Here is a 27,783-nt window from a genome sequence, read left to right as displayed (position 1 = left end):
CAGCTTTGGGCCCCTCAGCACAAGAAGGACATCGAGGTGCTGGAACATGTCCAGAGCAGGGCTGTGAAGCTGGTGAGGGGTCTGGAGCACAAGTCCTGTGAGGAGCGGCTGAGGGAGCTGGGGGTGTTTGGTCTGGGGAAGAGGAGGCTCAGGGGAGACCTCATGGATCTCTATAGGTACTTGAAACGGAGGTGTGGGGAGCTGGGGGTCGGCCTCTGCTCACAGATAACCAGTGATAGGACTAGAGGGAACAGCCAGGGGAGGTTTAGGATAGCAATGAGGAGACATTTCTCCTCAGGAAGAGCAGTCAGGCACTGGGACGGGTCTCCCAGGGAGGTGGCGGCGCCTCCACCCCTGGGGGTGTTGAAGGAGAGGCTGGACGTGGTGCTTGGGGACACGCTCAGTGTGTGACGGTGCCGGTAGGAGGTGGTTGGACCAGGGGGATCTCGGAGGTCTCCTCCGCCCCTAATGGCCGCGTTTCTGCCTCCCAGGACTGCCTTGGTGGGGGGGGGGGGGAGGAATTGGGAGGGGAATTGGGGCGCCCTCCACCACTCGGCGGCGGGGCCGCGCGTGCGTGCCCGCGCGCTGAGGCCGGGCCGGGCCGCGGCGCGCTCCGCCCAGCGGCGGGGCCGTGAGGGGCCGCCAGGGGCCGTGAGGGGAGCGGCGGCCGCGCCGCACCCAGGTCCCCCCCGCAGGCAGAGGGGGAGCGGCGGGAGCGCGGCCGGCATGAGCCAGGCGCCGAGGAAGCTGCCGGAGGAGGAGGAGGAGGAAGAAGGGGACGAGGAGGAGGAGGAGGAAGAAGAGGAGGAGGAGGAGGAGGAGATCGCGGGCTTGGGCGGCTACGCCGACGGGGCCGGCTCGTTCTCGGACGGGGACGCGGGGAGCGGCGGCGATGAGGCGTGTGAGTGAGGGAGGGAGCGAGTGCGCGGGGCCGCGGCCTGCCGGGGACGGGCCCGCAGCTGCGGCTGTCACTCGGCGGGGCCGGCACTGCCCTGCCAGGCCCCGTCCCGGGGCAGCTCCCCGCTAACAGAAAAAAAAAAAAAAAAAAAAAAATGCTGAAAAAATCGGCACCGTGACGCTGTGAATCGCGTGCCTCATAGGAGCAGCCCTGTGCGTCCCGGCTGGCAGCAGGCAGCCCGTGCAGGGAGCTTTCTCGGCCAGGATTAAGGCGAGGCTTATTTTAACCCTCCGGATGCCCCGGCCTTCTGTTAGCTCCGGATCTGGGGAAATAGGGGTAAAAAAAGCAGCGTGAGATTTGGATCGTTTAATTTTTATTTTATTTTTTTGTACCTAACTGGGCTGCAGGGCTCTGGGGGCTTTCCTTTTCCCAGTTTCTGCCCTAGCCCTTCCCAGGTCTGTACGGTGAGCAGTCCCAAATCCAGCGTCACAGCCTCGCAGTTCAGCGTTTCTCTTCCATTTCAGAGGAATAATGGAAAGGGCAGTGCGAGGAGGACAGCCTCCATGCGTGGCTGTTGAAAGTGAAGGGGGAAGCCAGACCTGAAAGTAAAAATGTAATCTGTGCTTGTGGGCACGCTGGAAAATTCAGAGCTTCGTGTTAGCCATCTCTCACCTTGTGCTGCTTTCTTGTCTCTGACCTGAGCTGAAATGACTGCTTCATCTTTTGACTTTACACATGGGTTACTCCACTGAAACATATTTGCAAGCAAGGAAACCTCAAAGGTTACTTCCTCAGACACTCCGCAAGTCATACCCTTGCTGAGTGCCACACTTGTGGCAGGGGAGAGCCAGGTCTTCTGGTTCCGAGTTTTTCTTTGGCCACAAGAATTTCCTTCCACCAGGCATTTCGGCAATGTTCATAAACCCACAGGAGCTGTACAGCATGGGTGATTGCATATAAGCTTCTTCTGTTAACTCCTTAGGCTCAGGCCATCTTTAATGCTGAAGATGTCCAGTGTATGAGTGTGTGTTTTGTAAGTTTTGACAGCATGCTAAGGTGCTGCAAGCATCCCAGCTGCAGACAGTAGCACTGGAAATGCCATGAGATGAATGGGCCTTGTAGGCACAGGAATGGGAAGTATGGGACTGGTCGTTCTCCTCTGTGCAGAAAGGGTGAAAACTTCAGAATAACATAATTGAATTGCATGAGTGGTCAAAAAAAACAAACTACCATAAATCATTATTAGCTCTAAGAGTTGAAACCAGACTCAGGCTTGTTATCTTGTACATGATAAAATGAGCAAAAACTTTTCTTTTGGTCTGGCATAGCTTGAGCAGGTGAGCTGAGAACTGGAGCCTTGATACTGGTGAGATCTCAGAGTACACCTGCCACCACAGCATCCCCTTCACATACAGCTGTGAAGCACTGATAGTCACAGGCTTCTGAAAAGTAACTGAAATTGATATGAAGTTTGGGACAGGTTTCCAAAAAATCAGTGAACATCTTGAATAATGTGAAGGAGATGTTGGATTATTGATACTGTGTGCGTCGTGGTGAAACAGGTCGGGACTGCTACGTGCAGCTCTCGACTCTTCAGAGCTGGGCTCGCTCTTCTGCGTGTTGCAATACACACGAATTACGCTCCGTAAGCAAGGACATCACCCAATTCCTGACCAGATTTCTGTAACTGCAGTCCTTTTGTGTTGGGAAAGTGCTTTGGGGTTTGTTAAAATTAATTTGTGAATACTTCAAAGGCTCTGGCCTCTAACCAGCAGTTAGAACTGAAGAGTTAGAACCAGCAGCAAGACTTCTGTTCTTAATGGCTGCTTAGAAAAGTTGAAATGTGAAGGGCTGCTGGTAAGTGTTAGCAACTGCCATTTTATGACATTTTTATTCTATGCAAAAGTGAATGAAGCAGGAAATGTGTTTCATCTAATGAGATGGAAAATTATCTTACCCATTATGGGATAGAGCACAGTTCAGTGTTTCTCTTACGCCCATTATAATCTCACTCAGAAACCTAGTCTGGGGAGTTGCAAGGCTACATCTACTGGCATTTCTATGGCAAATTAAAGAAGGAGTTGTCATGCACTCGGGAAAGGAATGTGGGCAGGCAGTGCATCATCCAATTCCTTTACATATAAGGTAATCTCTTAACTCTCTCTCCAAGGAAAGTGCTACAGCAGCACTGCTATCTAGTCAGGTTTGGATAATATTAATTTACATTTCTCTGTCTTCAGCTGGCAGAATTACAAAGGCTAAGTAACAGGCTTACTAGCAGAGGAGATGGCATTCTGCTTGCTAGTAACTGTTTGCACTTGCAGCTCTGCTTCTTTACAATGGTTTTGGGATAAAGCAATTCCTTTCTAGTAAGGATTATGATCGATAAAAATGTATCTGCCTGGAAAAATGTAATACAGCAACAATATAAAGCCCCAAGTTATTTAAAATATTTTTTTTTTTAGATACACTTGAGTTTTTAGCTTATCCCTTAAAGGAAAGGGAATGATTTATAGCTGGCTTCTCTTCTACTTGTCTCATGACCTGTCAGCACTTTGGGAACTGCTGACCACCTTCACCAGAATTTGAAGGCAAGAAGCCTCAAAGACGGTAAAGTTCATGCAAGTGTGGTGAAAACTAGCTCTCAGAAGAGAGGAGAGACCCCAGTGAAAGCGTCCTCAGAGAGACAGGCAAGCAGATGCACACGTTTGCTGCGGCAGCACTTGGCTGAGCGGAGCACACGCACGTTGTGCCGAGCCAGTCAGCGCGTGTCTAGCTGCAGGTCGGCCACAGCACGCCGTATCTGTTACTCGGAGGATGTGTCATAAGACGTGCAGGGGAAGTTGGTGGTGTGGTGGCGAGAGGGAAGGGAAACAGAGTACAAATCCATGGCAAACTGGGCTTCGTAAGTTCTGGTGTGGACAGAGCAAATGGGAGTTTCTTCATTCTTTGAAACGTGCAATGAAGCAATGACCCAAAGGCTGTTTTTCTTATATAAAGAATTACTTCTTTATAAAAGAAATATAAATGGCCTTTATAAAGAATTTTCTTCAAACCAGGTCTTGTAAAGCTTGAATAAATATTTTCCCTCCTGACAGTCAAGGTGCAAATTGCAGGGTGTATGGATATATGAATGTTAATGAAATATTGGCTATAGTTTTGGCAGCTGTAGAGAATTTGTGGGGTGAAGAAGAGAGTGGGGTGAAAGAAACTGTTAAATCCCGTGACTGGTTTGCTTCCTTGACAAGCCTGTGCCCCGCGGAACATAAAACACTGTCAGATTGTCCTATTTTTATCCCTGTTATTATTCCTCTGCAAGCGTGAATTATTGTAGGCACGTGCTTCTTGCAGTCCCAGAAAGATGATATTGGTGGTGATGATATTGCAGTGTGCTGTCTGGGGTTTATTACTTCCTAAATGCCGCTGCCTGTGGATCAGCAGGACCTGTCCCTTGCTGCGTTACCAACACCCTGCTGCTGTTTTGCTTGAAGGCTTTCATCTGTGCACTGCTGCATCCGTAGGTGGCAAGTGACAGGAGCACAGTAAGTGATAAGACCTGGCAAGGCCTTGCAAATGTATTTAAAACGCAGAGGATCTTACAGATAATTAGTTCTGTCCTAATTGCCTGTGCTCTCCGTCACTGGGGTGCCCTGGGCTCACGCTGAGTGGCGTGGCTGCTCGTGAGCCAGCAGGTGGTGCCAGGGGGATGGATGTTGTGCGCACACCGCCAGTCGGTTGTGAACCCCAGTTCCTGGATAACAAACGCTCAGGAGGCACAAAGGGACACAAACAAGATTCCGGACATTCCTGGTGGGCACATCCTGCTTGGCTTTCACGTGAGAACAGATTTGATAGCTGCGTGTGGGCGTAAACTGTTCTCCTGGGCAAAGGACCCTTCCAAGCTTTCTGCGTTCTTCAGTCCGCAGGGCTATGTGATAAATGGGCAGCCTCACACTGCTGCTTCTGTGCTGCTGCTTCTGGATTTCGGTACTCTTGGAGTAAAAATGATCCCTTGGAAGTATGCAGGGCATATAGAGGAAGGATGCTTGTTTGAACAAATGTGTTTCTCTTTTCTTGCAATTCAAAATTCACCTTAGCAGAAGAAGAGCAAGAAATACAATTACGCAGTGCCCTGAGTTACGTTGAATAGTCTGTTTTGCGGTAGGTGGGAGAAGGCCTGCCCGACAGCTACTGTGTTCAGCCTGTCCCAGCACTCAGAAATGTTCTGCTTCAGTCACACCAGTTTCAAATTAGGGCAGGTAACACAGCTGAACCACTTCGTTCCCAAGCATTTGTTTTACACACAGGCAAGGGATATGCTGTAAACTTACAGTCTGTAAGATGCTGTTATCTGATAAGTAACACAAATTATTCAACTGTGGGAGAAATCTTTACCTTACAAATGAGTTCAGTGCTATTTTGAGTTCCCATAGAGGAAATGTCTGCCTGCTGAGTTGTCTTCTTCCAATAGCTCCTGGGATGTGTGATTTCCTTTTTTTTAAAGGAAGGAAACCTTCATGTAGCTTTTTGAAGTCACACAAACATAACTAACACAAACACGCTTCTTGCTTTCATGACCTAGCTGTCAGTTGACAAGGATAGCTAGAGAGGATATTCTTTTTTCAATAGAAACTGAGCTATCATACCTTCTGCAGTCTCTGTTACAGGTGAGAAGTAGGTTTTATGATGGTGTGTACTGAGGGGCAAAGAATCCAAGTTAAAACGTCTGCAGGACCACTCCCTAAGTTTAAAAATCAGCAATATTTGCATAAATCCAATAAAAATGGTCAAAAAAATGTCGAATACATATTGTCTGGCAGTCACTAATTATGTTGTTATAATATATTACTCTTCTTGCATGATTTTATTCAGTTTTGGATTTCAACGATCCCTTCAGTACCGAAGTTAAGCCAAGGATCCTGCTCATGGGCTTGAGAAGAAGTGGGAAGTCTTCCATTCAGAAAGTTGTCTTTCACAAAATGTCACCGAATGAGACCCTCTTCCTGGAGAGCACAAACAAGATCTGCAGAGAGGACGTGTCCAACAGCTCCTTCGTCAACTTTCAGATATGGGATTTTCCTGGGCAAATTGACTTCTTTGACCCTACGTTTGACTATGAGATGATTTTCAGAGGCACTGGAGCACTGATATTTGTTATTGACTCTCAGGTAAGAAGAAAAAGGGGAGGGGGGTGCATTTAAACTACTTTTGTCTTTTCTTCCTTCAGCAACAGGCAGATAGATTGGAACGTGTAGATTTTTTCAAAGAAAATAAATAACTTACAGTTACAAACACACATTAAAAAAAATCGTTAAAACTTGAAAAGCTGCTAGGTTATTTTTAAGTCTGTCTCTCTTTGCAAGATGTCTGAAACAGTTAACTAGGTTGCTTTAGCATTTGAAGGTTCTTGTTCAGACTCCCAAATGCTGACAGGGAGAAATTGGTGCAGTTGCTAGATATAGGCTGCTGTCTATCATAAGAAATAAGATATTCGTTGTTGAGCTGTAGCATTTTCTAAAAGTAATTATTGTAAAATTTCAGTTATTTTAAAGAACTTTCCTAGGTTTTCTATTTTTCCTTCATTAGGATGATTACATGGAAGCATTAGCTCGGCTGCATCTTACTGTGACCAGAGCCTATAAAGTGAATCCAGACATCAACTTTGAAATCTTTATCCATAAAGTGGATGGTTTATCTGATGATCACAAGATTGAAACGCAAAGAGATATTCACCAGAGGGCAAATGATGACCTTGCAGATGCTGGATTGGAGAAAATCCACCTCAGGTGAGAAAAGCTGCTGTACAAAGAGCCTTAAGTTGAAGAAAAGCAGTTTATTTAACAAGTTACTATTTTGCATTCTCTTGAAGTAGTAGGAAACGAGATTTTGACATACGGAGGAAAAAATTAGTCACAGATACTGTATTTGAGCTGAGCCAAACAAAGTATTTTATTTCTGAGTGTTGCCTTGGAAGGCAAGATAAGGAGGGGAAGTGCCTAAAAGCACAACAAATATGCCGAAGTCCTACCAGTATTTTTGCTGCAGCTGCCGTCTTGAAGTAAGAACCATGGGCAGTGGAACCAGCTGGTAGTGTAGATGCTGTCTACATCACTTTTGTCTCCTTCAAAACCCCTCCTCTGCCTCGCAGCCCCCTCCCAACCACTAGTCCTCACTGCTTTGGCCTTCTCAGAGCCACTTGGGAAAACAGGTGTTCTCTCTTTTCCTTGTGTCTGGTGTTAAAGCAGATTATTGGAGCAAGTAGTTAAAAACAAGGGACTGATGCAGACCGGGATACTAGGCAACATGAAGTTTTCATGTCATCCTTAGCCCTTAAAGCCAAGTAAAAATACTCATGTAAGCAGAGAGACCTGTTTTGCTGACACGCCACCTCATGCGCTCATAAAAAATGGTGTTGTTGCATTGTTAAATTGGACCACAGCTTTCAAAAAGTGAGTCACAACAGACTTATTCAGTAATGTTCCTCTCCTGCAATTTGAAAAATATTTTCCTAAGGTTACCAAGGTGGGAGTTGCATCATGAAGTTCTCCATCAGGTGCTAATTTGCAGTGTCTATTTTTTTTTGTCGTGTAGAGATGCGTAGACCCATGCCAAGCGTAATCCTGAGAATTTAGTTGCTGTATGAAGTCCTGTGCTTCAATCATAACATGTGACTTTATCACAAGGGGTAATTGTGTAATTGCAGGCACTTGCTGTTTGACAATATTTCATTTCACTCGTAGTATGAAAGGTACATCGTGTTCACAGTATGTGGCTAAAAGGAAAATGTGGTGACGTTTTTTTCCAGCTTTTATCTGACAAGCATATATGATCATTCTATATTTGAAGCATTTAGCAAAGTGGTACAGAAACTGATTCCACAGCTCCCAACACTGGAAAATCTGCTTAACATCTTTATTTCAGTAAGTACTTGTTACATACTTTGTCTGTAGACCTAGCTATGTCCAACATTGCATGTTCAGCTGTTCTGTTCACTGCCTGCTGAGAGATTGTGAACACTGTGAGCTTTCAGAGAAATGATCAAAGCTTAGATGGAAGGCACCCACCTGCAGCTAGGCCTCACCTCCCTATTTGTCTAACAGTGCTGCTGAGACTTAGTATTTCCTGAGGGAAAACGACAGTGGGTTAGCAGCCATCACTTTTCTGCTCATGTATCCAGGTGAATGTTGCAAAGGTCTGTGCTGCATGCATTGCTTAAGTGCTACTTGGAATTTGTGCAGATAAATTCTTAAAGGAGCATCATCTAGTCTGACCTCTTATGTAGAGCTGGCTATGGTACTTCCTAGAATTAATTCTACTTTGAAGTTTACCTCTCAAGAAAATCTTCTCATCCTAATGTTTTTAGAGGTAGAGGCCATGACAGCTTTCACAGCTTCCACAGTTACTCCTGAGCTCAGTTAGGGAGCTTTGTGTAATGGCTTGTTACCACTGTGGAGGTAATTGCTTGTTCCACTGTTCCTGGCCGTGTGCTCCCTTTACCTCTTTGTGCTGGTTGTGACACATGCCTGTTCCCTTCTGGAGTCACTCTGACACATGCTCACGCAGCAGAAGGCTGTCCGGTTCTTCTGATGGTTTAATTTAGTCAAAAGCTTTTAATGGAAGAGTCCAACACGCTCGTCTTTGGGCACAAGATAAGAGATGGGGACATGTGGCCATGAGGAAAGGCGAACACAGTCAGTAGTTTGTGAAAAAGGGGAACTCCTTCTGGTGGTCATGGATCCAGCTCCAAAAATGGCACCTTTTCTTCTCACAGCACTATGATTTTGCACATTGCATCTGGCATTAATTTGTCAAACTTCAGTGTCCAAGCAAGGCGTTTTGTTTTGCCTTTTTGTGATTCTGAAGTAATGAAACTTACTTAATAGCATTCAACAGCCTGCAAGATAAAATTAGACTTCACAGTTTCTCAGTGTGGGGTGTGAAAATTGAGGGAGAGGGAGTTGGATGTGCTGCTGAAATGGGGGAGCTAGGAATGTCTTTCCAAAGCTTATTTTCTTACTATTAGGCAATTGATGATGACATTTCATAACGAAGGTTTTATTGCAAAGATATGGTTCCACCAAAATGGCTGGACTGTACGCCAGTTATCATCCAGCCACTTAGGATAGAAAAATAATGAAAGGAGGATGATTATAGCTCTGGAGCAATTTGATATTATTCTGAATATGCTGCACAGTATTAACGAGGAGGTTGTCTGAATGGTAATTGTCCTGGTGCCAGAGCCACCCCGGTCACTCATGCCAGGAGCCTGATCTCTTTATGGGGTCTCCTTGCCGTTTGGAGCTGAAGAGTTTGTACCAAACCACTACATGAATTGGGCAGGAGCAGTTTTCTGGATGATGGCAGTTGCTTGTGCGTCTGGGGCATGCATGAGGAGGGTCCCATAACGTGTAAAATATCAGATGTAATTGGTAAGGAGGAGCCACTCTTTCAAATGAACGGGAAGTTCAGAGAAGTGCTTCTGAGAGAGATATTTCCCCTACACGGTAAGGGCAGGAGTCTCAGACTCTGTTTGTATGCTCCAAATAGAGCATAATCCAGTTTGGTAGTGGCGTAGAGCAAGACATCGCCGCATCGCTGTGTCCTCAGTGCGCTTGCCTTCTGTTTTTAGGAGCATCTTGTGTCTGTAGACAGGAGACTTGGAATGACTCGATTTAATGAGAAGTTTCGGAAGACTAAACATCTTCCTCCAGCGTAGCATTAGTGGGCGCCTCTTTACTTTAGCAACTTACTGACAACAAGTCAGGTTAGGAATCCTGACACAGATTTTGGTCATGCCTTGCCTCGGGAAGCCAGTGTGTCGGGTGTCAGTGTGGGCGTGTTGGTGTTCCTGTGCGAGTTGTAGCAACATTCATGAGGATGTGCTTTCATTTATGCCACGAACACTTCCAACACAAAAGCTGGTGACTACAGAAATAGATCTACGATCACCCCTGAGTTCACCTCAGGTTTTTACACCACTTTTACAGTGGCACAGTGTGTTAGCTCGTACAGCTTGTATATTTGAGCATCCATCAGCATGCTAATACTGCTGCTACATGTTTTTTTGTCTTAACTGTCTGTAAAATGTGAAGCAATAGGTGGTTTGGCATTCAGAACCCATGTAAATCTTGGCTAACATTCTACCAGCTTCTTAGAGAGGAAAGTCTGTTTATTTATTTATTTATTTATTATTCCTATGGCCTTAGCAAGCCGTCAGGTTGTGTGACATGGGAATGTGGATTTTTCTTATTAAGTGCTGTTAAAAACGGTAAGCTATCACAGTGAATATAAAGTTCAGTATAATTTTGTTTAACAATTTAATAATCTGTAAATTAAGCTATAGTACACGAAATCTTCTGTTTCCCACAAAACCTGTTTAACTGTCCAAAATTCATTTCTCTCTACAAATGACTAGTGATATCCTTAAGGTGCATTTCAAAACTACATATTAGGGCCAAAGAAGGAAAGGGATAGGCTTGTTTACCCAACCTAACAGTTGCTTTCATACTGTCATTTTCCCTGATTGTTAATAATATAATGTCTCTTTGAATAATGTTTTTTATTGTTTTTTATTTTTTTATTCAGTGTTTCCTGACTTCTTATGACTTCATAATCACTGTTTGTACTGGTATTTTTTTTTCCTTGAGAAATTTCCTCATAAACATTCTGACAAATTCTTTGCTTTTGTAGTTAGAGGCGTAATATAAACCCTGACAAACGAAATCAGTGAGGCCATGTGGGTACAGTTCAGTGGTCACTGATACTGCCAGCCCGTCCTACCCTTTCACAGAGGTTTCTGTCACCATACAGAGTTTGACAGAAGCAAATGCGTGCTGGTTTCCCAGCAAATCCCACCACAATGTATTAGTTTCAGCTAAAGACAATGATGGTTTAAGTTAGGATGCCGAGCTACCAGCACGTGTAACCGCTGGCATGGCAGACTTCTCCAGATGCAAACCTTTTAAACTGTCACTGCAAGTGCACACAAGCTGCAGCTGCTAGAGCTCTGAGATGGGTATGCCACCTCTCATTGTTAGTTGCTACAATATTGTCACTTCAGTACTATTGTACTTAGAGCAGGTTGGATATGGCTGGGTCCTGTTCAGCTTTTTTTTTTTATCTGTATGTCCAAGGATGGAAGCTTCACAACCTCTCAGGTTGTCATGCTTCTAGTGCTTGATGATCACTCATGCCAAAAAACATTTTTTTTGTCTTGTATCAAGTCCGAATTCAGCTCTTTTGCCTCTTGTCCTTTGACACCGTAGCTTGGAGAAGAGATGTGTTGCCTTCCACACATCCTCCCATTAGGTATTTGTAGACAGCAGTGAGCCTTCTCTTCCTCAGGGTGAACAAACCCTGTTCTCTCAGAGTCTCCTTGTATATTGTGTGCTTCAGCTCCTGGACATAAGGTATCCAGAGGGTGTACTTTGTCTTGAAAAGTTATTTTTTTATTAATGAATTACAGAAATGGGCCATACATGAAGTTCCATAAAGAACTGCAAGAATGTAATCTGTTACTGCTATTGATTTATTGACGGGTGTTTCCAACCTTAGTTGTGTGTCCAGCAGTAGAAGAATTAAACTTTAAAATGAAAATATCCAAAGTAATGCTGATCAATGTACAATGGCATACCAGGGGCCAGAATCTTTCTGCTTATTTCAGAGGAACTGGAAAGTGTGAGGGTTACTTTTTAGTCTCTTAATTAGGTGTTAAATGGCTCACTTAGAAAAGAAAGAATAAAGAAAAGAAAATTTCTGTAACTACAAAGGAAACAGTAACTAATAAAACTTGTTATGGCTTTTCAGAGTGTTTTTGACAGTTACAAAACTGCTGTGGCAGCAGTCCCAAACCATACTGAAAGGGAAGTCCATATATGGGGAAAAAATATTGTTTGATGGGAGAAAGTGGATTCTTTTCCTGTGTATTTGGATTATGAAGCATGTATGTCAGCTTGAGCTTTAGCAATACTGGGAAATTGTCCTTTGTGTTCATCCTGGGACAGCTGCCCAGGTGCAAACCCTTGATATCAGCAAGCAAAGCTGCGGCTTTCAGTTAAACAGTACACATTTTCCTTTTTTTTCTCCCTCCAGGAAAGAGAGGTTTACGATAGTTTACCTTATCTGCACAAAGGGTATGAGCTGAAACAACTAGCATTCCTGCCTAGCCTCTGAGAGCTGCAAATACGATACAGCTTCAGCATGGAGAGTCTTGATCAACTTGGCAGGATGACAGGAGCGTAGATGTTGTAGTACTAGCAAGCCTTGACATCATAAAAATAACTTTAACCCCCAGTTCCACATGAAAAATGAAAGAGTGCTATCGAAACAGTGGTCTTTCTCCTATGATCCTAAAAGATCTAAGGAACAAGGCAGTAGAACAGCTACAGGCCCTGATGAGACTGCTTCTCATTTTCTTGGAGGAATTAGTTCCTGATTCCTACTGCCTCCTTTGTCCTCAACTTTTCCTTTTCATTGTTTCCATCAGCTTACGTGTTCAGTTTTCTTTTTATGTCCATTCTCACAATCAGAAACAAGAAGCCAAAATCTTGGTCTTGCATTTTTCACTGAAAATAAATGTAATTTATCCAGATGCTTTCCAGAGAGGAAGCTGGGGAGTCTGACTTGGCTCAGAGGCAGAGACATTGAAAGATCTTCAGCCATTACAGCTTGCTACAAATACTTCAGTGCTCTAAAGGTCTTTGAAAATGAGCTTGATTGCAAATTAACTCCCGCTTACTCAGCCTAACTTTTTGTATAGTAGGCAAGCAGGGGAACAAAAAAAAAAAAAGCTTGGTAGTAATTTGTAGATGTGGCTTACATTTTCTTTTTCTTTTTTCTTTTAATAGAATTCTGGGATCGAAAAAGCATTTCTCTTTGATGTAGTCAGTAAGATCTACATTGCAACGGATAGCACTCCAGTGGATATGCAAACTTACGAGCTCTGCTGTGATATGATAGATGTTGTGATTGACATTTCGTGTATATATGGGTAAGTAAATTGTTAACGTCTTTCATGGAATCTGATCTCAAAATTGGAATGCTGTGGGTGTAAACAATAACGAGGAGGAGTAATTTATCAGGGCAGGGGAGAAGGAGGAAATGGCAGGCCTCTGAGGTGCAGATCAACTGCCAGCAACAAACTGTTCCCTGTTCAGCGTCTCATGTGAGGACCTTCCTCTTTCTATGTATTTTTTTTTTTTTTTGTAGGAAGGAGTGGTGAGTAGTTTTGTAGTAGTTTTGTTTACTTTAATAGCTAGTGGTCTCTACTGCAGAGAGCTGCTTCACTCTTCCTTCAATTGTTTGCCCTCTCTTCCCTGTGTTATGTTGGTATTTTTCAGCTTCCCCTCTGTATCCTTTAGCAACTGGAGAACTCCTGGAGTAGCTTACTCCGCTCCTTGCAAGTTCTATTGGTGTTTATGGCTTGCTTCAGTGCAATGTCAGCTGCTCCTGAGGCAGGCGGGGGCACACTAAGAATTAGTGCATTACTTGGGGGCTAATCCGCAGTATGCTTATAAAAGCGTGGTAGTCCTTGTTAGTCTGGGATTCCTACCAGTTTTTTGTTGCAGTCTTAGAGAAAGTATGAGGTGGAGGTGCACAACAAACATCAGAACTTGAACAACAAATTGTTCAATACCTCTGTAAAACTTTTAAAGTTGTGTATCTTTCAGATACTGGATTTGGTCACTTCAGTAACTGTACAAGAACTTGTGTTTTCGAGAGGTGTGCAGTGAAGGATTCTGACTCTGTAGCTTTTTTATTTTTATACAAAGATACAGCTGTGTAGTTCAAATGACTGCGTTTAATTATTATCTGCACAACATCACCTGGGGGGCACTGTAATCCCAAAATGTCTCTCTGCCACTGACTTTGTGTGATCGTGTAGCGTTTGCCACCAGAAATCTGTCACGTTTTTTAGGTATAGACTGAAGATATGACACTAGAATTAATTTCTTGTTTTTCATTCCTGGAGCATCTGTGGATTTTGCTATTTTAATATATTATTAACTCTAGCTATTCTGGGAGACTGATGATAACTTCCCATTTAACAAGATCTGTGTGTGCATTCAGGAATGAAGGTAAAATTACAAGGTCCAAAGCTAATACAGTGATCATCATGAGGCATCATCTGTGAAAGAGAAATCTCTTCATGATATGATGCTGCAAAAGCCAATGTGTCTCATGAGGAAGGTCTCATGATGGCTTAAATTATCAGTCAGCTGCCACTGCTTAAGCAAGGTTGTTGGATTTGGAATTATCAGTACAGATTTAGTGGTTCACGTGTTTTAGATGAAGTTGTAATGCAGTGCATTGAATAAAAGAAGGCAGACAGCCTTGTAGTAAATGGTTTGCAAAAAATAGGGCTCCAGTTCAGGTACTTGGCAATCTGATTTCTAGCCCCAGATCTAAGATCTGTTGTGTGTTTGGATAAATTATTTAATCTCTGCGCCTATGTAGTTTACATAGTTTTTGCATAGTGGGTGGCTTAGAAAAGAGTTTCCGTGAAAGATTAAAAAAAAAAAAAAAAAGTCTTAAAATTTGAGATTATTGGGTGAAAGAACCAATATGGAAATACATTTGTTAATACACCTGGTGTTTTACCTTGTTTGTTTGTTTGAATATTGCCCTTTAGGCTTAAAGATGATGGCAGTGGAACTCCTTATGACAAAGAATCAATGGCAATCATAAAACTGAACAATACAACTGTCCTTTATTTAAAAGAGGTGACAAAATTCCTTGCTCTTGTTTGCTTCGTCAGAGAAGAAAGCTTTGAGAGAAAAGGTATTTTTCCCTTTTCTGATATTGCATTGCATTTACTTTATACTAATGAATTAATGCATAACTGTGTGATTGTCATTAGCTGATAAAGTCTCTAGCTGTACAGCAAATATTGAAGGTAAGTACAACTTGATAGAGCTTACATAACGTGTTTGAAAGTACGAGGTATTTGTGCTGGCATTAAGATAAGATGAAATCATAAACGTATTTGACAGCTTTCTAGTATGAAAGCACACAGTTTACATCCAGTGCAATAAAGCTTCCATCTGCAACAGGAGAACGTGTCAATTTATCTTGGCTAACGTCGCTTTGTACCTATCGGTACCAGCATATGCATTTGGAACAGCTTGAGTGCCATAACCAAGGGAACTTTACTGAAACTGGCTGACAGAAATACGTGCTTGCTTTTTCTTTGAAAGAAGGCTTTTAAAAAGCAGCATATTTGGGAAGCATGTTTCATATTTTTCTATTTCATATTTTGCAGTTAAAAGTGTGTAACGGTTCTTGGTTGTATTGATCTGACCCTGGGCAAGGTCAATACTGAGCGCTTAGTTCATTATCACTCTGCTGACTGTCGTGGTCACTGAGTTGCTGGCCTCTGTCACATGTCCTGAGACTGAAACTGAACAGTGGAAGAATGAGCCATCATTTTGGCCTGTGACCTCCCCCTCCTTGTGAGATTAATTCACCAGTTGCTGTGTTTGTGAATGCAATACTCCTCTCATCTCTGCACTAAGAAATGTTACTTTAGCATACACACTGAAAAGGCTGCTCCAGAAAATACACCTTGATGAGCAAACGCTCATTAGGCTTTGTCCACAGTTGTCAGATTGTTTTATTTACATAGTTTGGGACTCTCCATGCAGTAGTCAGTACTCCTTAACAGTATAATTGTAGTATTGTAATGCAGATTAAATTTGGTGTCTGGAAACTTCCACATAATATTTTGTCTGAACTTAAGGGAGAGGGAAAACAAATCCTGGGGGGAAAAAAAAAAAAAAAAAAAAAGTAAATCAGCATGACATAGTGGATTTAAACCATTTCAAATATGGATCATCTCCTGTTAAGGAAATTTAGGTGGAAAACGCTATGGTATTTGATTTAAGAAAGCTTAATTAAGACGGCAATTACCTTGTACGAGGTCCTAAGCCCAGTACCAAAATTCTAAAAGTATATTGCTGTATTAGACATTTTGTAGCACCCAGCAAGTCTTCGGAGTGACTGCCAATATGGCTTTACAGCTTTTCTGTGGGATCATGTTCAACCCACTCACACGGTTAATATTAACTGCCTACTATGGATGTATGTATAACAACATAGCTATCGTGTTATTTTTCAATTACAGTGTAAAATGAAGTATAACTGGCTGCTATTTGGGAATATGGCTATCGAGTATCCATTTCAAAGCCTGTGCATTATCAAAATGAAAACTCTTTGACTACTAGGTGCTACTTATTTTTATCACAATTCCTATGTAATGCAAAGTCACAAAATGACACCGTAATTTGGGAAATAATTTTTATTGTAGCATGCTGAACACTTCTCCAATGCTCTTAAGTTAAAGCTTTGTAATCTGCCAAGGCACTTCTTCTGTGTATCTTCTCTTAAGACTAATATGTGTATTTAATACAGGATACAGCATGGAACTGTAATGCTCACTGAATTGCTTGTATTTATCAAATATACTTTTGCTTAGCATAGAAAAAATTGCTTAGAAAATTCACAGATTGTGACTTCGAGAAAGAGGAGTGTGGTATTTCAGTAAATGTAGAATATAAACAAATCTGTCATTACTTAATTTGTGTAAAATTTGTGCAAATGTCTTTATTAATATGGAAAACATTTTTGTCTCTGTAGGATTAATAGACTACAATTTCCATTGTTTTCGGAAAGCCATACAAGAAGTATTTGAAGTGAGAATGAAAGTAGTAAGATCTCGAAAACATCAAAGCCACGTGCAAAAAACCAAGAGACCCACTCCCAATGGGACACCAAGAATGCCACTGTAACTGAGGTTTTGTAGACTGTGGCGAGCAAAACTTTCATGAAGTTGATGTGACTTCTGCATCTCATTGCACTGCGTGGAGAGGAAAACCAGTGGGACTGATGTATTATATGAATTTCCCTGAATGTTCAGAAAGCACTGTTTAAATATTTTTATCCGATCAGTTTTTTTAATATAGTGAGCACTTTGAGCAAAATGTTGTATATATAAGCATTGAGGTGAACACTTGTAAGAATTTTCTTAATATATGCTGTAAACCTTTTTCATGCCATATTAAGAAAAAACAGCTGTGACAGAAATACTGGGTACATAATTTGCACTTTTTCATGTTTTCCTTGTGGAGTTGGACTTTGATAAACTTAGTTTTTATGGTGATTTTGATGCATGGTGTCAGGTAAAATGTATGCTGTAGTTTATTTACCTGCTACAATCGAATTGGTTAGTAAACAATTAAGAAAACTTGGTACAAGGCCTTTTAAAATTTGTGACAGTTAATACCTAACATTCATACAGATCTAACTTCATATATTTTTTGATTTATAATCTGAAGAATAATTTTGAAGTATTACAGCAATAAGTACCTTACCAGGGATCATAACTGGTAGGTAAATATTAGCTTTTATAAACCAGGTTTTTGGCCAAATTTCATCTAGAGTTCTCCATAACACTGGTAATGCCCTCTGGGTCTATTTATATTATTTACCTCAGCACATTTACCAGTTAAATACCTTTCTATAAAGACAACTGTTTTGTAAAATGGCTCTATGTTGCACTGGTATTTTTATAAGGCTTCGGAGGAGGGTGGTGTATCTGAAAGGTCGAATTTACATTACTAAATTTGTTTTGAGAGCCTGCACATCTGCAGCTGGTGCAGTGAAGAATCTGTGCGTGTTTCCTTTCCACCCTGCCATTCAGTTCCTAGTTGGAAGAAGAGCTCTTTTTTTTTCCCCAGTCCCACTGCAAACCAATTGCACATGTGTTCCAGCGGTGTTGCTCTTGGGAGTGGGAAGAGCCTGACTTGCATGGAAGGCAGCTTGCAGTACACCAAAAACGGGTAAGGGGAGCTATGCTTTACTCAGTCCTACAATAATCTGCCCCTAGCTGATCATCTGGGAGACAGAATTTGAAAGTTTTGGCTTAGCTAAGGCAAGGCATAATGCTGCATGTCTAGCAAGTAAAGAGCTCCCCGTGTTTGCTGGCTTTTGTTGAGAAAGGAAGGGTTTAACCTGCAGTGAGCAAGGCTAAATTTAGTGGTGGTTTGAATGCAAATGCAAAGTTTCTGTATGCTATATATGACACATGGACAGACCTTGAGGCTCTAATACTGCACTGAATATAGGAACTAGGAGGGCTGCGTGGCACTGAATGCAATGGCTCTCTTCACAAACATCTGCCGAAAGAAAAAAACACAGTAGTTTCCAAGCCCTTTACTGCTGCCTGATACACGTGACTTGCTTATCTGTCTGGAACAAGTTGGCCATTTTGGCATGAGGCTATTGAGTATACGTGGAGTTCTTGGAAATAGCTGTTAGTCAATAGAGGGATCTAGGCTCCATAATGTAGGATTTGATCAGGAATGCAGCTCTGAGTGCTGAGGAAGGTGAGAAGCGTTGAGAGTAGTCAGAAGTATTGGTCCTGGTGGCAGTGTGAAGAGTAATGACTGTAGCTGTAATGAAAGCAGAACACTTCAAAAATACAGAGTTCGGTTTTGGTCCTGTCACCACCTGTTGTAGGTGAGTGTGGCTTCTCTGACCGTGCCCCTCAGTTAAAGTAAAGCTCTTTTCAGAGCTCACCCCAGAAATGGTGGGTAAGAGCTGCCTTTTCACAACTCTCCAGTCCCCAGGACTTCTATTGAAGGGCGGAATTTTCCACCACACATTTGTCTTTTGTTTTGTTGAGACCCACCGTTGTGATACAATCTCTGTTTTTCTCCCTTCCCTCCATTCAGGTTTATGTGAGATGAAGAACAGCTACCAGCGTGCATCATTTGTTGGACGAGACATTTAAAAAGTGTCTTATACTGGCTGTGGTATGAATGCTACCTAAAGAATGGAGTTTTCTCATGTTTGCCCTGAGATCTATATAGTCATGCATACCCGTGCACTTAGAGAGACTATCAACTTAATTAAGCCTTTCATTTACCATTAAGTTCCCTTAAGAATTTGACATTGACTACGTTGTATAATTTAGTGGAGGTGGCTTTAGCTAATACAAATCTTCTAATTGGATATTATCAGAGTAAGAATGATTTTCTTCAGATTTGTGTTTCAAACACGTTCAATTATGAAGTTGAAAGAATGTGAAAAAACATTAATTTTACTCTAACTTTGGTGTTTTTCAGTTTAGGCAATGACTCGTGTGTTTCACTTTTGAGTAATTTTCTGTTTAGTGACTCAGATTTTCATGTACTAGTTGAAGTGATTGAGCACTGAGGCATGCAAGGGTTTGTTTTGTTTGTCTTTTAAAGAACTTTTTTCTCATTTTCTCATTCTCTTCCTCTTTCTTTCTAAATTTTATTGAGGTTTTAGTTTTAAAGGGATGAAATACCCCATGTGCTTTAAGAGCTAATTCTGACAAATCAATGTAGAGAGACTTTTTTTTTTATTAGAATTCATGCAAGAAGTAAAGAGTTCCTGAGTAGTGTGATACTTCCAAAATGTGTGAGCTTTGAGTCTCCATTTTTGAGTGTCATCTGAGTTGCCCAAACAGGGGGAGGCATTACTAACCTAGCCATGTTTCTTTGAAACACTTTTTTAGAATAAACCCAAACCAATTTAGTATCTCACAAGCACTTTGAAGTCAGGAGCTGGATAACTCTAAAACATTGATTCAAACAACTTGTAGTTGAGGATGTCTCTAAGACTCTATAGGCAGCAGCCCTGAGTAGTTAATGACATGGGTTCTCTGAAGAGTTAAAATGCATCCCAGAACGTGCAGTGGGAAGCAGTTATTTAAAATGCTGCAGTACTGAAGCGTCTTTTTAAAATTCTGTGGACACTAACATACTGTGCATTAGCATGGAAGTGTAATCAACAGGAGAAAACTACTCTGATAAAGCAGAATTCAAGTGCATCATTTGAGATCTCATGTTTTGTGGTGGAACTTTTTTTTCCTCATTAAAACTAAAATTCTGCGTTCTCTTGCGTGTGAAACTGCAGTACTGTGCTGAAGTCTCAGTTCATTCTGACTGCAGCGGTTTCTTTTCTTTGAAGAAATTGTTCAAATGGTATATTTCCAGAATTGCTGACCTATAGCCTCCCTCCAATTTCACACATCAGTTTAAGTTGAAGAATTAAAGCAAATAAGCCCAAACAGGTCATGGCACACAGTAGCAAGTGTTTGCTTTAATGACACATGTACTGTCCCTTTGATTTGCAGTAGTCATGGCAGATTATTTTTGTCTTAAATTGAATGTTGGGGTATTTTGTCTTAAATGGGATGTCAGCATTTGCCTACTGAATGATATGCATGACATTATTATAGTGATTTTTGATGCTGCTGCTTTATCTGTGTCCCGTTCTTTAGGGAAATCAGATTGTTGACAGCAAAATCTTGTTTGGATTCTAAATGTTAATTGAGGTAAATTCAGATGTCTCTATCAATAACAGACAAACACATCAACCATTTCAGCTGTGTTGGAAATGAGAAATAACCCAGCTTTGTCTGGGGGATTCTTGCAGGCTCCTCTGATTCTTTATGGTGACATCTGTTTGACATCCCACTTGGTTTTCCACTGTATTAATATTTGCACATTAGGTCCTGTACTTATCCTCTAATGGCTGATTTCAATACTTTTGTTTCTGGTTCTTTTTTGGAAATGGTAGGGGACAAAAAAAAAAAAAAAAAAAGACAGATTGCTTGTTTTCATTTGCTTTCTCCCTGTTTCTGCAATTTCTTTTCTGATTTTGTTATCTCTGCGATGTATGTTGATGTTTCATTGTAGGCAGGTCAGACAACCAGTCTCCTTGGTCTATTTTCTTTGGTTTATAAGCATTAGGAGCTACGAGCTAGGTCTTGAGCAAAAATCTACTGAAAAAATAGTGAGTACTAAAAATCTAAGTTGCATACAGTCCATTAAATGCTACTAACATCCTTAAAACATATGCTTATGAAATCTGGGTGCGTTTGTACACCACACAAATACAGGTTCATACTTAAATTACAGTTTATCCTGGCAGTCACATTTTAAGCATTTCCTAATTGGCTCCGGAACATCTATAAAAAGAAAAGATTCATATAGATAAAGATGTCTAAGGAAAAAAAAAAAATTCTAATGTTGTCTCTTGGACAAAACTAACATTTCTGATAACATAACAGATTTTCTGGGGACTCGTCAGGGGAAATACTCTGCTGAATATTTTCCCTGACAGTGATACCAGGAGCTGCTACCAGAAGGATTATTTCTTTCAGAATTACTGAGTACCAGTAGGTAGTGAAAAAAAGACTGATGCCACACCTGCTCCCCCCCCTTTTTTTTTTTTTTACCTTGAGACTAAAGATGCTCTAGCGTAAATTGTGAAGGGTTGGGATTACTGCTGTTGGGTACCTTATAGGTGGGTATAAACATGCCCAAACAAACCAACTACCACCACCAGAAAGACTGGCTTACCTGCAGTATGTAAGCCAAGACACTTCATGGTATATTCCAAGATGCCTTCTTTCACAAAATGCTGGCCAAAAAAAAAAAAAAAAAAGACCATGGGCTTACCACAGTAGGATGCACGTTAAACTATGTGGAGGTGGGCTGCGTGAGCTCAGTTGCACCATATGGTCCTCAAAGGTCCATGTAGCTTTATCCCAAAAGTAAGTTACAGAACAGTATCAGAGCTGCCTTCATTATTACAGCAGGATTTATTCTTTGTGTAGGTTTTACTGTCTACTTGGTGTGGACTAAAATCCTTTCTGGACTCTACTGAACTAAAATGTAGTGTAGGTACAAATACAAGAGAAAAAAATGGGTATGAGCACACTGAGAGTAGAAATCCGTTCCCAAATCCAGAGAGCTGTGATGTTCTGGAGCCTCTGCTCAGTGCAGGGAGAGCAAACAGCCTGGCTACTTCCAAGAGGAGCCTCAGCTTGTTGATGAAAAAGCTTGTGAGTTGTGGGGACTGTATCAATTTCCTGAGAGCGCAGGCATTGGGGAGTGCTGTAGTCCCAACTCACTTCCTTAGTCCTTGATAAATACTGCTCTAGTCCTTCCTCAGCTTTCTGTTATTCCACGTTACCCATACACCGTTGGGTGGTTGGTTATGCTTCCAGTAAGTATTGACTGGTTGGAGTTGTGGATGTCCTAGCAATAACATAAAAGTTTTTCACCAGAAACTCCTAGGGTTTCTAGGAGCCGCACCATCTACTTCGCACTGGTGTTGCTCGGGAACCCTAGGACCTGTGCTACGTTCCCTGTGTGTGCAGGGGTTAGATCAGCTCTACTTTAATTTCCCAGTGTTGCTCATGCCCATCCACGTCACTTTTGTGGACTACTTTGCTGATAACCAGACGCATCTGAGTGGAGGAAACATCTGTTCCAACTGCTTTTGCAAAACAGCATATGGAGAGAACAGGAATGGGCCTTCGGGGTGATCCAGCAGAGCCAAATCAGAAGGAAGTCACCCAGTCCCAGGGGCTAACATCATCTCTAAATCGTGCGCGGGGGTGCCACCGTACTCTGCTTCACTGCAGTGCCCTTTTCAAGGATTGAATCATCCTCTGGTGAGTCAAATCTGATCCACAAATTTTGTCTTTTCCAATACTCCTTTCACAGCTGCTTGAACTTCTGCCAGCTGTCAGTATGCCATTCATCAAACTCCTCTCTCACAGCCTAAGTGCTGAACGCAAGCTCTCTGCAGCAGGGACACACGAGTCAGCTCAGCCCCTCCAGTCCTGTTCCTCTTGCTCAGCACTGTTTCCAGTCCCGTTCCTTCAGTAATTTCATATTTCAGTTCCACGTTTTTGTACCTGTAGACCAGCAGGCATTGTTCCAAGTTGTGCAGTTTGTCATAAAGCCCATAATGCAAAAACTTGGGCATTGGCTTTAAATTCAGTGTTCTCTTGACAGCTTATGAATGCCTTACCTGCTTTTCTCAGCGCACCCCCACCCTTCAAAGCTTCCCGCTGCTATGAACTGAGGGCATCCTTAAAGGTTCCTCAGGGTGGGAGAAGCTCATTCCCCTTCCCTCCCTCCCCTTTATATTGCTACCAGTAGTAGTCCCCGTAAAATCCAAGCTATAAATCTCAATTTTCAAAAGTTACAACAACAACAGACTGCGTAATTGTTTTCTGCTTTTGTTATTCTGCTTTCAGAGTAACAAAATCCCCCTGCTGTCTGCATCCTCTGCCAGTCTGCACTCCCCCAACTCACAGTGGTAGGCGTGCAAGAGAACACCACCTCTACAAGTGTGTATACACAATTTAAAAGTGTAATCATGTCATGGTTAATGCGGATAGCTAGAAGTTACTAGGCTAAGCGTTAACATGCTCACCTCCCCTTGCAAGAGACTGTACCAGACCTTGATACCCAACGTCACCAGACTGACCTCTGGCTCTTTTTTTGGTCTAGTGGCTTGTAACTTTTCATTGGTGTTATCTTTCCGAACCTCATCAGAACCACCCAAACAGCGGGAACTGCAGCAGGAGGTGGCCTGTTAGTAGTAGGCAGTCGAGTAAATAGTCACGTTAATGCAGTGGGTTGGAGCCCTGAGAGAAGTTGAATTGTCCAGGTGGTAGAAATTGACATTTGGGCAGCAGAGCCTCTCTCTAGGCTCTCTTGACCTTTATGATCAGGGATTTAGTCCAGCTGCCCCTACAGGTCTCTCATGCCATTTCCAGTGCTTTATGGCCTTCAGCTACTGCCTCCTTCAGGGCAGCACCAGTATCCTCTAAGTTTCCCATATCGTACCTCTCTGCTTACATGGATGTCTTGCGTACCATAAGGTTCCTCATGTGACATCAGATGCTTGTGTGTGCATTGGAATCAAGCCCTGGGTTTCCACTGCCCACCTGAGAAACTCCTGGGTGTCCCAGATACCTGGATGGGGTTGGCAGACATCTGATAACTAAATATATCTTGGTTAATGACATAGTAAGCTTTAATCATCCTTAACACTGGTTGTAAAACACTTTTTGAGGAGCTTTTAATTAAGCGCCTGCTCATAAATCCTTTACTGGCATTGCTGAGTCAGTAGTGGCTGTATGCAAGTGCTTGTGTGCGGGCAGGTACGTGCAAGAAGTTCACGTCAGAGTCCCAAGGAGCATTTCTGGAATGGATGGGATAGAAGGACTGCTTGATGGCAGTCCACCAGAGGTAATCCTGACTGTTTCTTCTCTGGCTGCTTTGTAAAGACAGATGTTCCCTTCCCAGCAGGAGGCTTATGGGAGTCAGTTAAAGCGAAGAGGCATGGGGAGCAGTTCACATAATGAACACGTGGCGAAAAGGAAAAGTAACTCTCTGCTTGTGCTTGGGCCTGAAGAGGAGAGTTCACGAAAAACTGGCTGTGTGGAAGGAGTCAAGAGCTGTGCCTGGCATTTTCTCCCTTAGCAGTGGCATAGGAACAAAACAATTTCAGATTGGAGCAGTTCACATCTACTTGCCAACTATCCATCTCTCTCTGCAATTTTCAGGGTAAAGAATATGAACCAGAGAAAATTTCTGCCATTACCTGTACTTACTGAATCTAATAGGTAGATTGGTGAAGCCAGGAGTCGTGCACAGCTGTCGCTCGGCAGCTTTAGCTTTGACATACGCCTTTGCAGGTTTATTTTGAACCAGGAAACAATCTGAACTATTACAACTATGGTGCCAGTGGGGAGCGAGTGAAGTGACAGGTGTGATTTGCCTCATTCTTCAGGGGAACAAAAAGGTGATAACGTAATCAGCGTGCCTTTATTTTGATGTCTCATCTTCATTTTGATGTCTCTGGCTACTGTAAGATACTCCACAAACTCGTCACTGATGATCCTCATCAGGCATTTGCTTGCCTGAGTGCTTACAGTGATCTGGTAAATTCTTCCCTCATTCTCTTTGTTCCATTTCTGAAATAACGCTAATTAAAAATCAGTTGGCAAAGCCACCAGTTTTGTGAGATAGTTGTTTTAGAACTAGGCTCGATGAAAAGGCAGTAATTGCTTTCCTGAGAAGTTCAGTGCATCTGTGTAATTATTACAGGGCACTTTGTTACACAACGCTACGCTCGTTTTATCAGCGAGGAGGAGGTGCGCTGGTATCCCGATTTACCAGGTCCGAATTCACGGAAAGGATTTAAAAGCTAAGGCTGTATTAGTCATCAAGGAGCACAATGATGATTTCTCCTCCAAGTGAGTCATAGCAGTTCCCACTGTTAAGGCAGACACAGGAATATTATATTCCTTAATTCCATTAGCGTTTGATTCTGCAGCCAACTGTCTGCATCGAAGGGGTAGCATTATAAATGAAGCAAACTCGTCTACGTTTTGAGAGTTTGTGAAAGAAGGGTATGAATGCTTCACACAAAGGACTATTATATTTTCCTCTGTGATCTCAGGCTTTCTTTAGAAGAAATGATTTGTAGCTGAATTTATGAGGTAGCATACAAAGCATATAAAAACCACTACGAACTGGCTTTAAGCATTCACTTAATGTACAGTATACGCCTTTGAAATATAGCTTACCTCACACAGTTACATGGCCTGCACAGATAAATAAATAATAGTTTAATGCCATATTAGCCAGTTAATTCCCTAAGGTCTACAAGAATATACAAGAGAGAGAGACATCAGGAGTAACTCACACTTCTTGGAGTCCATCTTCCCCCAACTCCGCATGCAGAACTTCGTGATCCCCATCCCAGGTTGCTGAACTCCCTTCTTGGCCCTTTAACGTTAGTTCAGCAGGAGTCCTACAGTTAAAAATAAGTTAAATGTTTGTAATTCTTCTAAACTGAAGGGAAATGCATTTGTATCAGATATAGGGAGCTATGTATATCATATACAGCTATGCATACATGTGAAGATACCTAACTATCTATAGCATTAGGCTGCCTAAGCCCCCTTTGTATAATGCGAAGAACCCCGGTTCCATTAACTTTTAACGTGTTACTCACTGGATCAACATCTAACATCTGTTTCTGGTCGGATTAACTGAGCTAAAGATGTTCCTGGTTCTCTCCACTGTCCATACAACGAGCCTCTGGTAGTCTCAGAAATGTTTATCCATCATCTGCAGTTGTCCAGGGGAGTTCTGCCCACATTTACGCTCTTTCTTTCAGAGTAAGAATGGCTGCATTTGAAGAACTCTGCCTTTTATCATGTGTTATGATTGTCGTTAATGCTGTAGCATCTTTTGCAACAGAAGGGTATGTTCCTCTGCTCTGAAGCTAGGTGGCCATCTCAGCATCTTTCATCCAAAAGAAAAACAGTTCAGTACTTCACAGCTGCAGAAAAGTACTTAGAAACATGAGCAAAAACATTTTTCTTAGAAACTAGAAATTAAATACATCTTAGAAATTAGTGGTGGTTCTTTTGTCAAACTGAGGGCGTGCCTCACTGTAAGGATTTACTGAAGCCAAGCAGTTTTTAATATATTGACTTGTCAAAGCTGATTATTCTAGCTGTTCTGTAACCAGTTTGGTGAGGGTTGTATAAAATCTGTCTGCAAGGATTTAGCACAGTATTAAATATGGAAATATTTGTCGTAGCAGTGGTCAGGCAAACTTTCAGTTTCCATACGCTTCAGCTGAGCATGTTTAATTTTTCACCAAGTTAGATCATCTGACAGGATATACAAGCTGCCTTATGTGAAGTGCTGTTAGCGCGTGGGATTCGACTGCAGTTTTGCTACTATATTTGGCGTTTTGTTTTAAGAAAAAATGTTCCAGAACAAAATGGCCCCTCCATGCAAAAGCCTAAACAAAAGGGAGGTGAAAACACAAACCCAAACGGAGACAGGGCATTAGTGGTCACATGAAGGAAGAGGAGGGAAGCTGACTCTTTGTGTTGGCAACACTGACTGTGCCAGAGCCCTGCACTGCTTGCTCCCAGTCTGCCACAAGCAGCTGGGGAGCTAAGCCCCAGATTTCTGTCCGTGCACTGAGTTACAACACCGCCTCGCAGGTATCAGGGATTTCAAAACCGTGGCACCTGGCAGCATTCATTGTCTGTCATTCCAGACTGCTAGCTGTGTAATACGTCTGGAAATAAAAGCAGTCTCCTGCTGCTGGCTCTGTGGGATTTCACGTGATTGCCCAGCGCCAGAACAGGCCGTGATGTCGCTTAATTAAATGGAAAAAACATACAACCCGTCAGTGAATTTCTGTTACTTCACGTTTATGTCTGTTCAGCTTATTTTCAATAGTGTTTAGCTGCTACGTAGTCACAGTGACCGTGTTTCTATTTTGGGCTAAAAAACCCTGTTTCATGTTAGCTACAGGTGCTTCCTCTTCGAAATACATAAAATTACATCGCTGCCAGGTTCAAAACCAGAGCCCAGGAGAGAAAGCTGAACTCTGTATTGCTCTAGTATATATCTCTATAATCTCTATGTATTGCTCTAGGATGTATCACTCCTCAATTGATGCCATTATTCACATTATTGTGCCATTATTTGAAATACCTCCTATCAAAGTAGATCCCGAATTCTTTTTACAGAGAATTCCAGATTTCTGAGTGCAAAATACTACTGCTGTTTTGAGGCAGGGCAAGATTTAGTCCCAGAGAGTCCCAGAGCCCTCCCACTGCACAGCAAGGTGGCTCGGACAAGTGAGGAAAGACGGGACATAACAGCTAGAAATGACCAAAATGGTTCCTAAACGTGACACCCAGGGCATTCAGCTCACTGTCTCAGGAAGCTGTGTCAGCCGTTGTTAATGAGAAAAGCTGAGATGTCACCGAGACTTGTTGGCCGTTAAATATCCCATGGGGTGCTTTTGGAGTACAAGGGAATCCCAAAGCCATTCCTTCCCTTCTGCTACACGTCATTTACTCGTTATTCGTAGAGTTTCCCCCTGTAAAAAGGAAGTTCACATTTCCCTTTTGAAAATGCACTTACTCAGTAAGATGGAGTCAGGTTACTTTTTTTTTATTTTTTGCTCTTACCACAATGTCACTGCACAACAGAACAGGAAAGGGAGGTGTA

The 27,783-nt window shown here is 42.3% G+C and overlaps 1 protein-coding gene across 6 annotated transcripts; it reads left to right on the top strand.

Moving 5' to 3' along the window:
* Positions 1 to 683: 683 nt before the first annotated feature.
* Positions 684 to 22,382, top strand: RRAGD (Ras related GTP binding D). Of its 6 annotated transcripts, none has more exons than XR_014317189.1 (9): positions 684 to 901; positions 5,771 to 6,066; positions 6,485 to 6,684; positions 7,704 to 7,818; positions 12,745 to 12,887; positions 14,529 to 14,677; positions 16,532 to 18,412; positions 18,628 to 18,708; positions 22,123 to 22,371. XR_014317189.1 is itself a non-coding variant. In XM_082756940.1 (7 exons), the coding sequence occupies exons 1-7, from the start codon at positions 727 to 729 to the stop codon at positions 16,681 to 16,683; spliced, it is 1,230 nt and encodes a 409-aa protein (XP_082613066.1). In that variant the 5' UTR covers positions 684 to 726; the 3' UTR covers positions 16,684 to 21,109. The 6 variants fall into 6 exon arrangements, 1 of the variants encoding a protein (XP_082613066.1); XR_014317190.1 differs by having other exon boundaries at positions 16,532 to 17,733; positions 22,123 to 22,367; XR_014317188.1 differs by having other exon boundaries at positions 16,532 to 18,708; positions 22,123 to 22,382.
* The last annotated feature ends 5,401 nt before the right edge of the window (positions 22,383 to 27,783 follow it).

This window comes from Aythya marila (genome assembly GCF_965140915.1).
Source record: "Aythya marila genome assembly, chromosome: 3".
NCBI lineage: Eukaryota > Metazoa > Chordata > Aves > Anseriformes > Anatidae > Aythya > Aythya marila.
The sequence above is the reverse complement of the archived record's forward strand: the minus strand, read 5'-3'. Positions and strand labels throughout refer to the sequence as shown.